We start from the raw sequence: 12,789 nt of genomic DNA, 5'->3' as shown, positions 1-12,789 counted from the left end.
ATAATCTTCTGATTTTCAAGATGTGAGGTAGGAGAATATTCTGCTTTATCACCATTGCTGAACACCTACAAAAAGAACTAGATCTTAAAGGGAATATATAGGTGGTCCCTAGTTTTTACAAGGAAGTTTTGTTATAAAAATTTGTGACTTGACTGTTTAGGACCATAAACACATTTTACTTTTCTATAAACACATATTTTAAGAGTAATGAACAGTGACCCCCACCTCCCTTAACCAGAAATCTTTTAAATCTACAAGATAGCTAAATAATACTAACAGTACTATCCCACATCTTGGGCCCCGGTAATGAGGGTCTGTGTAAGAAGAGAAAGGGAAAAGAATGGCAGATTATGTAGACTGGGGCTCGGGGGAGACGACAAGTGGAAGAGAGCGGCCACCCACAGGTACAGAGCACTATTCACAAAAATATTAACAGGTAAATGCTGAGATGAGAAGCTGCCTGGCATATTAACTAAAGGGAGGTATATTAAGAGCCCACAGGTTTTTCCATTTAAAGAACCCTCTACACTAGTGGAAGGAACATGGGGGCAGCTGCAAAGGTCCAGTTGTGGTTGCTGCAGACCAGCAACCCAGCAACAAGGCAGCTTGGAAAGCAACCCGTGAAGACACAGGGAAAGCATGAAACTGGGCTGAATACAACAGCCCAATGAATATGAGAAAACGGAGAACAAAGTGTTGTGGGTTTTTTTACTTTATCAGCCACTAGGAAGGGACAAGGGGAAGAGCTTGCCAAAAATGGCAAAACTCGAAGTCTGTTCGTAAAAGGCAGTTTTAATTAAATTCAGAGCAAAGCCAAAGAATTTTACATTTCCATACAAATGGAGGGTGAAGAATGGGTTACTGGTGCCTTAGTCAACAGAAAATATAAGAAACTAAGCTTCTGACAATAATCTCAAAACAAAAGCCACATGAAAACTTTCCTTAATCTTGCCTGGCAATCTCAGGCACAGACCCAGGTGTGTCCTCACAGTCAAAGGAAAGATCCTCACGAAATGATCCAAAACCTTGAATGCTGGCAGATACCCGTGAACAACTAACACGCCAGCCCATCGATGGGACACAGGCACAACACACGGAGCTGGAGCCTCAGTTTCACGCTGATTCAAAGAGCCACACAGGACTCAAAAAAGGAAAAGTCGAGACTGCCCTGAGCCTACACAGTAGGGACAATAATTTCCAGAGAAGATTTAGATGCATGGAAAAGGCAAAAGATATATAGCCAGTGCTTTGTCTTCTGAAGCGATCTTTAGACTATGGGCAGTATCTGCAGATAAAGAAAAATCACAATATGGACGGGCCTGGAATCTGCTGCCGTTTTTTTTCTAGTTATTTGTCTAGGCCTTCAACATTTAAACAAAATGCAAAACTGAACGTTACCTCAAAATGAAACAGTATACGTACTGGCTGTTAGAAGTTGATGGCAGTCTACTGTTCGATATTCACTGCCATTTTCCTCTGCCCCACTCCACCTCAATTCAGGACCACCTCACCTAATGGTGGGTTGTGCCGCTTTATGCCATGTAGAGAAGATACTGGGTAGCCATAGCAAATCAACACAAGGTCCTGTACTGCCTACTCTGGGAACATAAATGGCTCTGAGGCCAGAGGATAAAACCAAAAGATTCAGGAGTAGCTGAATGCCAAGAGACGAGTTAGAACAAGTTTTAGTTCCAAAGATGGTAAGACTAGAAAAAAGACTGATCCAAGGAGGGTCAATTCTGTCTAGACCTAAAGACAAAAGCATTATTTAGATTTTCAGGAAGACATATTTATCAAAGAGCAGGCTTGCTTCTGATGTGGAGAAAGGTTACACACTGCTAAGAAAGTCAGCAAAACACTCTGGACAGAATACTAACTGAACTCGAGGGATCATTTATCAGCATATAAAGGAACTGACTAATGGTTCTCCAAACTGGACTCTCAATCTTCTTTATGAACCTGCGATTACACAAACTGCCAGCCCATATTGTCTTTGACTACAGTAATTTATTCACTGAATGATGTCTAATTACTGTGAAGAATACAGTAATTACAGAGAGTATTGAGGACCACAGGTGAAGAGGAAAAGGGAAGGAAAGGAGGAAAGAGATGTTACATTCCCAAAGCCACAGGCACAAGAAAGAAACGACATCATCGGGAGGCAGCAATGCAGGGAAGGTGCTATCTGCAAGAGGCTGGGCCACCATGGGCATTATCCCCACTCCTTAAAGGGCAAACGAAAAAATCACTGCTGAAAATCTAACCTAATATTCCTCATGTTCAAATGAAGACACCCATATAAGCTGAAATTAATTCACTGGGAAGAAAAACTGAACAGATAAATCCTTACTGTCTATTTTGTGCATTTAAATAGCATGTGAATGAAGCTTCCTAAAAGCTTTATAGTACTCTGGCCAGAAAGTCATCCTGGAAACAAATGTTCTTCCCTTCCCATTAAGTAGAAAGACTCATGACCTACATCAGAACACATACCTGGCACCAAGGCAACTGACTCCCACAGACTATTTTCTGGGGAGGGCATGGAATGTATTTAAAGGCCTCTATCTCAAATCGGTCATTATGTAATTAGGATAATCAAAACATCTTAATAGATTCAATGTTCCTATAGAAACAGTGCTTTGGAGTGACCAGTGTTAGCTGCTAGTATCAAATATGACTATAATAGTGTAGCAACAGTACTTTTCCTCCCACTTATCTACCAAACAAACCAATACCATCACACACAATAAAGAACAACCCATAAGCTGCTTGGCCTCAGTAAGGCTGGTCATAGCAAGCCCACAGCCAATGACAGAACACCAAGAAGGATGAGGAAGGAGTTGATGAGGAAAGAACAGACTGAGGGCGTTCTAAAAATAGAAGACTTTAGCTATGCACATGGTGATATAAGCCAAAGGGGAGTGTTGAAGTTGTAATACACACTAGGCTTGGGTATAATACCACAGTAGATGGAAGTCTTTAAAAAAGATTCCTTCCTAAACCTTTTGTGCTAATTCCCTGCCTGGAATTAACACACACAGCAGGTTAATCTTATAATCACAAGGATACACACAACCACAGGCAGACAGACACACACACGGCCACATCCTTAACCCAGGAAGTCTTAAGTCCTCAATTAGGATTTCCAGCAAAATATTTGTTCTACAGCTTTCTGGACTGTTCCCCAGGTAGGTTATCATGTAATAAAATCCACACTCTCTTTATGTGGGAACTGAAGGACACCTTCAAATGCACTCTCAAGACCCATAAAATAATAAAACATACTAGCTGCTCCATTTTCATTTCACTGCTTTGAAATCTTGGAACCACTGATGTGATACCCCACAGAGAGGGCAAGACTTCACTGTGAAGTCACCAAAGGAACTCCTGCCCTTCTAGGTGCTACTTCAGTAATAACTCCCAACTCACTGGTCCTCTAAACCTGCAACAGGGAGGTGATGTGCTAGGTAGCTACATGGGCAGGAGAGGAAATGGAAACAAATTCCCGGAGGATGTTTTTGGCCATCTCGATGTTGTTCTGGGCAATGACCAAAGCTTTCTGGATGTCCTGGTACGAGTACCCCTGACTCATGAGGTTCTCGATCTCACTGGAGAGCTGAGGCGAGGCGGTGGCAGCAGAGGCGGCAGCACCACTACCTTGCTGCCAGCTGCCAGCTTTCCGTTCAGAGTTGATTCTCCGAGGGAATGGTTTAGGAGGTCTCTCAGGAACTTGGGAACCTTCAGTGACATCTAGAATAGGAAAACAAATATTTGCAAATCTGGGGAAATCCTCATTTAACGAGAGCAATAAAAATGTGCTAATATCAAGATAGTATTGACTTTCTGTAAATTGGATACATGTGCTCTTCAGTCACAAGGCTGGGTTTTACAGGTTCAAGGGTTTTAAGATATAGCCTCCTCCTTATCACAATAAAAACAACCTTCTAAATATACCATGCACCTGTTCTACAAACAATAACCACTGCAGTCATAAACAACTGCATCATGCTTTACACTAAGCAACATGTTTGTGCACATGTAATTGTCTGTTTTAATTCTGAGGGGACCAGAGAAGATACTAAACTTCGCCTTCTACAAATAAGGAAAAAGAGAGATATAAGTTGCAATAAAGAAGCATTAGCCAAGGCTGAGTGGGGATCACTGCTCGTCTGGGCAACCGAAGGTTGTATTCTTTTTCACCAGCTGTCTGTCCTGAAGGCTGTCTTCAATTTCCAAAGTGACAGCAACTCTGGCTGCTGCCCTGCCAGGCAGCCACAGGTGCAAGAAGAGCAGCCTCCAACAATCAAGGCCCAACATGGGCTGGCTCCAGGCCCATTCAGTGTGTGTTCCAGAGCCAGCACACCTCCTTTCCAATGGAACAGAGCCCAGGAAAAAGGAATGTGTGGTCTGAGCTGTCAAACCTAACTACCAGTGTCATAAGGCATACTCAGAAAAACTATAAATCCTACCTACCCCTAACATAAGAAGAGCCAGAGTTTAAAGAACGACCTCTTTTCTAAGTCTGCAAAAATCCTAGAGAGTCTGATTACAGTCTAACTTCCTAACTTAGGACTTTCCTCCCATTTAGACATAATATTTAGCCTACTACATCCACATACTGACTTACTATCACCAGAGAAGGTCATCTCCCTTTCAATATAAACATACAGGCCATACTGCCATTCAGGACAAACCCAAAGTAGCCTGGAGACTCACTTGTTGTGGGATCACCATCCAGAGACAACCAGCCAAAGGAGGAGCTGGCATTAGAGATATCTGACAGAGTCCGGCGGGCCAGCACGGCCGGCACAGGTGGCTTAGGGACATCATACCCATCATCCTCATTTTCTGGCTCCTCCGGACCAGTGTTGGCATGGGCTGCAGCCAAACTCCCTTCACCTGGAGAAAAATCAGTGAGGTGATCTTCTTCTGACACACTTCATCTTCTAATACATTTCAATATAGGGGCATCCACTCATTTTTGCATGTATGCAATCATTTATCTCGTTCAACGAACAGTTACTGATTGTCTACTGTGGGCCAAACACCATGTAAACAGAGATAAAAATAGAAAATAAAATCTGCACCAACACTGCAGTTTTCATTTTTGAACATGCCAAAGGTTATTCTTGACAAGGTTAATAGCCACTGATGCCAATGACTCGAACGTCATCTCAGAGCATTCAATAAACATTTCTATCCACATTCCACCTTGGAAGATCAGCAGAAGGTCCTGTGAGAGCAGGCTTCTTGAACTTTCAATCTGGTAGGCTAGTGAACATGGGAATTCAGTGTTCACCACCCCCACATAGAAGAATTTCATCAATGCGATGAGAATAAAAAGGAGCTTACAGGTCCAGGGTATAGAACACAAATGTCTCTAGGCCCTGAAAGGACAAAGAAAAGCACAAAAGGAACCAGTAGTGTGAGTAGGAAATAAAGGAATGGGGATACTTTACTCCTTTATTTTGCCATGGATCATTTTGCCAAAGATTATTGAAAATAATTTTCAGCTTTGTCCTGGCATGGTGGCTCATGCCTGTAATCTCAGCACTTTGGGAGGAGTGGATCACCTGAGGTCAGGAGTTCAACACCAGCCTGGCCAACACAGTAAAACCCCGTCTCTACTAAAAATACAAAAATTAGCCAGGCATGGTGGCACACACTTATAGTCCCAGCTACAGAAGAATTTTCAGCTTAGATTAAGCTATCTCAATTGCTAAATATTACATGTTCACTCCTATGACATATCAATGACTTTTAAAGTAGCAGAATGGCTACTTACCAAAGGTGCTGCTCTCGGTGACAGATGGCGCCTGGGACTGAATATTATACATTGCTTCATACGTACAGGTATCAATCTGCTGGTCGCAATCACATGCTCTGAACCAGAAGGAAAAGTGCCATAATGATCTTTGGAAATAGAACTGTTATCTATAAACTTATGAAGATTAATCTCGTCCTTTTGCCAGTATCACTAATAAATGTTGTTAAGGTTGACTCTTGCGGCAAGTTACAGGTGTGTGTGTTTTTGAGGTTCTCATGTTGCTGAGAAAACGTAAGTGCAATTACCTACAGCTACAAAAGGCTTAAACCATGAAGGGCTAGATTTATCTTTCTGCTTTAATCTGACTGGATAACCCTGTGTGCAGGCAGCAAGCCAAGCAGGTGAAGGGTAGCAATTACCCGCACAGAGCTATATGGCCCAAAACAGGGTTGTTGTGAACCTACCGTGAACTCTGGGATGTATCCAAAGGCCGTAGAGGCCTGGAGGAGGGAGTCATGTACTCTGTGTCCTCTTCACCCTCACACTGCTCCCCAGGTGGCAGTTTTGGCACAGGAAGAGGTCTGGAAGATGAAGAATGAAAAACAGAAAAAGTAGTAACAAACTGGTAAACTTTGAAGTATAAAGTAAGTGACTTAAAAACAGACATAACTCAAATTGAACAGAGCAAAACACTTGCCACCTAGGGAACTATTATTTCTACTGACCAAGACAGGTAATTAGCAAAAGCACACTAACTAAAAATGTCACTTTCAACTGACCAAAGGTGCAGCTTTTATGCTTCCGAGGTGATATACTGGGCTAATCACCTGAGACACCGGTTGGTCCTAATCCCCACAGAAGTTTCATTATAGAGTCCCAGGCCCTAGAGTTAGAGAAACAGCAAGATTTTTTCTGACAATATGTTAGAACTGTACACTAAATTCCAATTCTAAACTCTACCTATGGTTTCAAGAAATGCATAGCTTGTCAAAAGCTTTCTCAAACTCCTTATTTTATATAAGAAAAATTTAAAATACAGAGAGAGAAAGTGACCTGGGAGTTAGCATAAATTCTGAGGCTAGATCCCAGATCTACTGACTCCCACATCAAGAATCTGGCTGTTACACCCACATGTAACTTTCACCCAGAAACTTTGGAAACAAGACTTCTGCCACCCCATGAAATGAAACAAAAAAACTCCCAAGAAATACAAAAACACCCCACCAAATTGTAGGGGGAAAAAACTACACAAAAACCTACTTCTTGGAGTGTGAATTTGTTTCTCCTCCCTTCCTCTTTATATTATTTTTGCATATCCCAAAGATGCTACAAGGAGCATCTCTCATTTATTTGTCTGCTTGATGTTTAGTTTTCCTAATTATGAAAGTAACACATGTAAGTGCTATAGAAACTTAACACAGAACATAAAAGTCCCCTTCAATCTCACTTGAGCTTTTTTCTTATGTCTACATATTACTTTTATTAGGTTGGTGCAAAAGTAATTGTGTTTTTTGCCGTTAATGGCAAATATCCACTTAAGATTTGTGCAATGCATGCTGAAGTTCCGAGGCAGAAATGTACTGGTATCTACAATTTACTTTGAAAACATCGAAAGACAGACATAAAGTTTGGTAAGACAAATATAATAAAATGCTAAAAGTAGAATCCAGGTGATCAGTATATGAGTGTTCACTGTAAAATTCTTTCACCTCTACTATCTTTGTAATTTTTCACAATAAAATGAGATGGCAGGAGGACAATCCATATTAACAAAGAAACACCTAGATTTTTCACTGGAGCACAGTAGCACAATGACAACCCACTGCAGCCTCAATCTCCCGGGCTCAAGTGATCCTCCCGCCTCAGCCTCCTCAGTAGGTGGGACTACAGGCATGTGCCACAACACCAGGCTAACTTAAAAAAAATAAATTTTTTTTTTTTTGTAGAGACGGAGTCTCACTATGTTGCCCAGGCTGGTCTTAAACTTTTGGGTTCAAGTGATCCTCCCGCTCCAGCCTCCCAAAATGCTAGGATTACAGGCCTGTGCCACCCCACCCAGCCCTAGTTTGTTCTTAATGTGGTATTTGGCCGCATTGTGTCAGTGAAGGTATAGGGAAATGAATGGGTACTTTGTTACACAGCTGTAGAAATAAGGAATTGATACGTTTCTGTTGTGTAATTCAACAAAAGTATTTACCAAACACGCATACTCTTGGTCTCAGAAACTCCATTTCTGAGAATTTTCCCTAAGGAAACCATCAAGAACATTCATTGCAGCATTATTTATAATGCTGGAAAATTAAGCAATAACTTAAATACCAAATAATAATGTACCGAATAAATATTGAGCCACACAACTGTGTCCCCAAGTGCCTTAGAGGTTCCAAGCAGGAGCCACAGAAGCCTACCGCTGCTTCTACTACAATAGATCTATTCTTAGCTATTTTACAAACTGAGATTCCACTTAAGTTAGTTACACTGATGTATAATCATGTGAAATAATTTGAAAATCATTGCAATAGAATATGTAATAACATGCAAAGATGTTCAAGATACTTCTAGTGAAAACCAGCAATGACAATATGATTTCATACAAGAAAGAATGGCAATGAACATGTATCAAATTGCTAACTACTGTCTGATTCTAGGTAGTAAGATTATAGATACCACTTATTTCTTCAGTGTTGCTTACCTATATTTCCTTTTTCTTTTTTTTTTTTCCTTTTGAGACAGTCTCACTCTGTCACCGGGCTGGAGTGCAGTGGCACAATCTTGGCTCACTGCAACCTCCGCCTCCCAGGTTCAAGTGATTTTCCTGCCTCAGCCTACCCAGCAGCTGAGACCACAGGCACATGCCACCACACCCAGCTAATTTTTGTATTTTTAGTAGAGACAGGGTTTCACCATGTTGGCCAGGATGGTCTCAATCTCAACCTTGTGATCCACCAGCCTCGGCCTCCCAAACTGCTGGGATGACAGGAATGAGCCACTGCGCCCAGCCTGCTTACCTGTATTTTCTAAATTTTAGTTAACATGTATTATTTTTGTAAAAAGGGCCATTAGAAAGGCAATAAATTTTTTTTTTGGAGACGGAGTCTCACTTTGTCGTCCAGACTGGAGTGCAATGGCGCGATGTCAGCTCACTGAAACCTCTACTTCCCATATTCAAGTGATTCTCCTGCCTCAGCCTCCCAAGTAGCTGGTGGTACAGGCGCCCGCCACCACACCCAGCTAATTTTTGTGTTTTTAGCAGACACAGGGTTTCACCATGTTGGCCAGGCTGGTCTCGAACTCCTGACCTCAAGTGATCCACCCACCTTGGCCTCCCAAAGTGCTGGGATTACAGGTGTGAGCCACTGCACCTGACTTAAAAAATTTTTAATTATAATTCTCTGTTAAAAAAGTCCATAAAATATATAATTGAACCTCCTTCTCACAAAGCATGTTGGCAATATATACTTTAAAAGAAAGACGACGCTGGAGAGCAACCAGGCAGCCATGACTTAACAGGCTAAGATTCAAGAAAGAATACATTAGAGTAAGCCCTGTATTAGGGGCTTTGAACTAGGGGTTTAAAGTAGTCTCAATGGGCTGGTGAGAATGCTACGATATAAATGTGTCCCCCAATTTCATGTGTTGGAAACTTAGTTACCATCTTCACAGGCTGATGCCTTGTTACAAGGTAGCAGAAAGGCCCTCACCATGTCAGCGCCATGCTTTTCAACATTCCAGCTTCCAAAAGCGTGGGCTAAATCTAACTTCTCTTCTTTATAAATTACTTAATCTCAGGTATTCCGTTATAACAGAAAACAGACTAAGAAGACACAGGAATTTTGGGGTACAATGACAGCCAGGTTATGAGGGACCAAAAAGTATAGAGAAGGGAAGAGCAGAGAAGTATACCTGAAATGCCAGCAATTTTCCCTAGAGCTATTGCAAATCCCTAAACTGTTTATGCATGGGGCTAGATTTTGAGAAAACAAGCAGAAAGCAGCAATCGAAAAGCTAAATAGATATTTTGGCTGTCTTGCCAAGCTGGACAGAGTTGGAGTTATATATGGCCATTAAAATAATAATTTATTTGTTTAATAAAAAAAGAAGATGGGATGGGCACGCTGGTTCACGTCTGTAATCGCATCCCTTTGGGAGGCTGAGGTGGGTAGATAACCTGAGGTCAGGAATTCAAGACCAGCCTGGCCAACACGGTGAAACCCTGTCTCTGCTAAAAATACAAAAATTAGCCAGACATGGTGGTGGCACATGTTTGTAATCCTAGCTACTCGGGAGGCTGAGGCAGGAGAATCGCTTGAACCTGGGAGGCAGAGGTTGCAGAGAGCCAAGACTATACCACTGCACTCCAACCTAGGTGACACAGCGAGACTCTATCTCAAAAAAGAAAAAGAAAAAAAAAAAGGATAGAATCGATACATTTTTAAAAATCACATGGAAACACTAGAACTTAAAAATACAACACAGTACCCAACTTATGATTTTTCAACTTTACAATGGTGCAAAAGTAATAAACATTCAATACACTTCTCTACTTACAATGGAGTAGTATCTGGATAAACCCAGTCAAAAATACTATAAGTCAAAATGCACTTTCAACTTACAATGGGTTTACCGGGACATAACCCCATCTTAAGTTGAGGAGCATCTGTATCTAAAAATACAACTGGACAACACAGCAAAACCCTATATGCACACAAAATACAAAAATTAGCTGGGTGTGGTGGTGCACACCTATAGTCCCAGTTACTAGGGAGGCTGAAAAAATTAAAAAATCAAAGAAAATAAAGTATGCAGAGAAAAAACAATGGGAAAAAAAAAAAAAAGACATCAGCATAAGAGCTCTCAGAGACATAGTGAAAAGGTCTAACATTCCGGAAAAGGTAGTCCCAGAAGAAGAGAACAAAGAAGGACTGCAATATTCAGTCTGTTTTCAGAAAAATTGGCTGACAATGTCCTAAAACTGATTAAAAATATCACAAACTAAATAAACTTTACCAAACTTACGAAGGCTTGGTTCCAGTTAGTGTTTGAAAAAGAAAAGGAGGTCAGGGTGCAGTGGCTCATGCCTGTAATCCTAGTACTTCGGGAGGCTGAGGCAGGTGAATCACTTGACATTAGGAATTCAAGACCAGCCTGGCCAAAATGGTGAAACCCCATCTCTACTAAAAATACAAAAATGCCTAAAATCCCAGCTACTTGGCTAAGGTGGGAGAACTGCTTGAACCTGGGAGGCAGAGGTTGCAGTGAGCTGAGATCACAGCATTGCATTCCAGCCTGGGCGACAGAGTGAGACTCCGTCTTTAAAAAAAAGAAGAAGAAGAAAAAAAACTTATGAAGGATTAAAAGATAAATACAAAGAAAACCACAAAGGAAGATACAGTAAAACTGCTGGGACCAGAGGGGGGAAAACCATTTTGTAAGTACCTAGGAAAAGCAGCAATATCTTTTTTTTTTTTAATATACATTTTCATTTTTTGAGACACGGTCTCACTGTGTTGCCCATGCTGGAGTACAGTGGCACAATCATGGCTCACTACAGCCTCGACCTTCTAGGCTTAGGCAATCTGCCCACTTCAGCCTCCTGAGCAGCTCGGACCACAGGTGTGCACCACCATGCCCAGCTACTTTTTTGTATCTTTTTCAGAGACAGGGTTTTGCCATGTTGCTCAAGCTTATCTCAAACCCGAGTTCGGGCAATCCGCTTGCCTCGGCCTCCCAAAATGCTGAGGCTACAGGCGTGAGCCACTGTACCTGGCCTATTTATCCGGCCTATTTATTTTTCAATTTTATTTTATTTTATTTTATTGAGACCGGGTCTTTCTCTGTAACCCAGGCTGGAGTGAAGTAGCGCCATCACAGCTCACGGCAGCCTCAACATCCTGGGCTCCAGCCAACCTTAGTCTCCACAGTAGCTGGGACTATAGGCATGTGCCACCATGCCCGGCTGACTTTTTATTTTTTGTAAAGATGGGAGTCTTACTATGTTGCCCAGACTGGTCTCAAACTCCAGACTCAAGCGATCCTCCTGCCTTGGCTTCCCAAAGTGTTGGGATTACAGGTGTGAGCCACCACTCACAGTCAAGAAACACTACCTTTAAAGGAGTAACATTAAGGCTGAGAGCTTAGTTCTCAACAGAAACGATGGAAGCCAAAGTGGAATGCTATTTTTAAACTGCTGAAAGAAAATAGCTTTAGGTCGGGCGTGGTGGCTCACGCCTGTAATCCCTGCACTTTGGGAGCCCAAGGCGGGCGGATCACGAGGTCAGGAGATCAAGACCATCCTGGCTAACACGGTGAAACCCCATCTCTACTAAAAATACAAAAAATTAGCCGGGCGTGGTGGTGGGCGCCTGTAGTCCCAGCTACTTGGGAGGCTGAGGCAGAAGAATGGCGTGAACCCGGGAGGTGCAGCTTGCAGTGAGCCGAAACTGCGCCACTGCACTCCAGCCTGGGCGACAGAGTGAGATTCCGCCTCAAAAAAAAAAAAAAAGAAAAAGAAAATAGCTTCAGTTCAGACGCTATACTGGGCCAGGTGCAGTGGTTCACGCCTATAAATCCCAGCACTTTGGGAGGCTGAGGCGGGCAGATCACTTGAGGTCAGGAGTTCGAGACCAGCCTGGCCGACAGGGTGAAACTCCGTCACTACTAAAAAACAAAAAATAAAAAAATTAGCTGGGCAGGGTGGCGTGCACCTGTAATCCCAGCTACTTGGGAGGTGAGGCAGGAGACTCGCTTGAACCCAGGAGGTGGAGGTTGCAGTGAGCTGAGAACATGCCACTGGACTCCAGCCTGGGTGACAGAGCAAGACTCCATCTCAAAACAAAACAAGACAAAACAAAACAAAAACAGATGCTGTATTCAATGAAAGTATCTGTTTGTTGTTGTTGTTTTGAGACGGAGTCTCGCTCTGTCGCTCAGGCTGGAGTGCAGCGGCGCGATCTCAGCTTACTGCAACCTCCGCCTCCTGGGTTGATGCCATTCTCCTGCCTCAGCCTCCCAAGTAGCTGGGA

At 42.4% G+C, this 12,789-nt stretch overlaps 1 protein-coding gene across 1 annotated transcript in view; it reads right to left on the bottom strand.

The window, feature by feature from the left end:
* Window positions 1–700: 700 nt before the first annotated feature.
* The window catches only part of CBL (Cbl proto-oncogene, E3 ubiquitin protein ligase), a 95,513-nt gene continuing 83,424 nt past the window's right edge, over window positions 701–12,789 (bottom strand). The window contains exons 13-16 of the mRNA XM_011965007.1: window positions 6,232–6,348; window positions 5,786–5,883; window positions 4,717–4,899; window positions 701–3,750 (exon numbers count right to left, since the gene is read on the bottom strand). Of these exons, the coding sequence (XP_011820397.1) occupies window positions 3,464–3,750; window positions 4,717–4,899; window positions 5,786–5,883; window positions 6,232–6,348 (685 nt within the window). The 3' untranslated portion in view covers window positions 701–3,463. The remainder of the gene's footprint in view (window positions 3,751–4,716; window positions 4,900–5,785; window positions 5,884–6,231; window positions 6,349–12,789) is intronic.

Source organism: Mandrillus leucophaeus, unplaced genomic scaffold (assembly GCF_000951045.1).
Source record: "Mandrillus leucophaeus isolate KB7577 unplaced genomic scaffold, Mleu.le_1.0 Scaffold71, whole genome shotgun sequence".
Lineage (NCBI taxonomy): Eukaryota > Metazoa > Chordata > Mammalia > Primates > Cercopithecidae > Mandrillus > Mandrillus leucophaeus.
The sequence above is the reverse complement of the archived record's forward strand: the minus strand, read 5'-3'. Positions and strand labels throughout refer to the sequence as shown.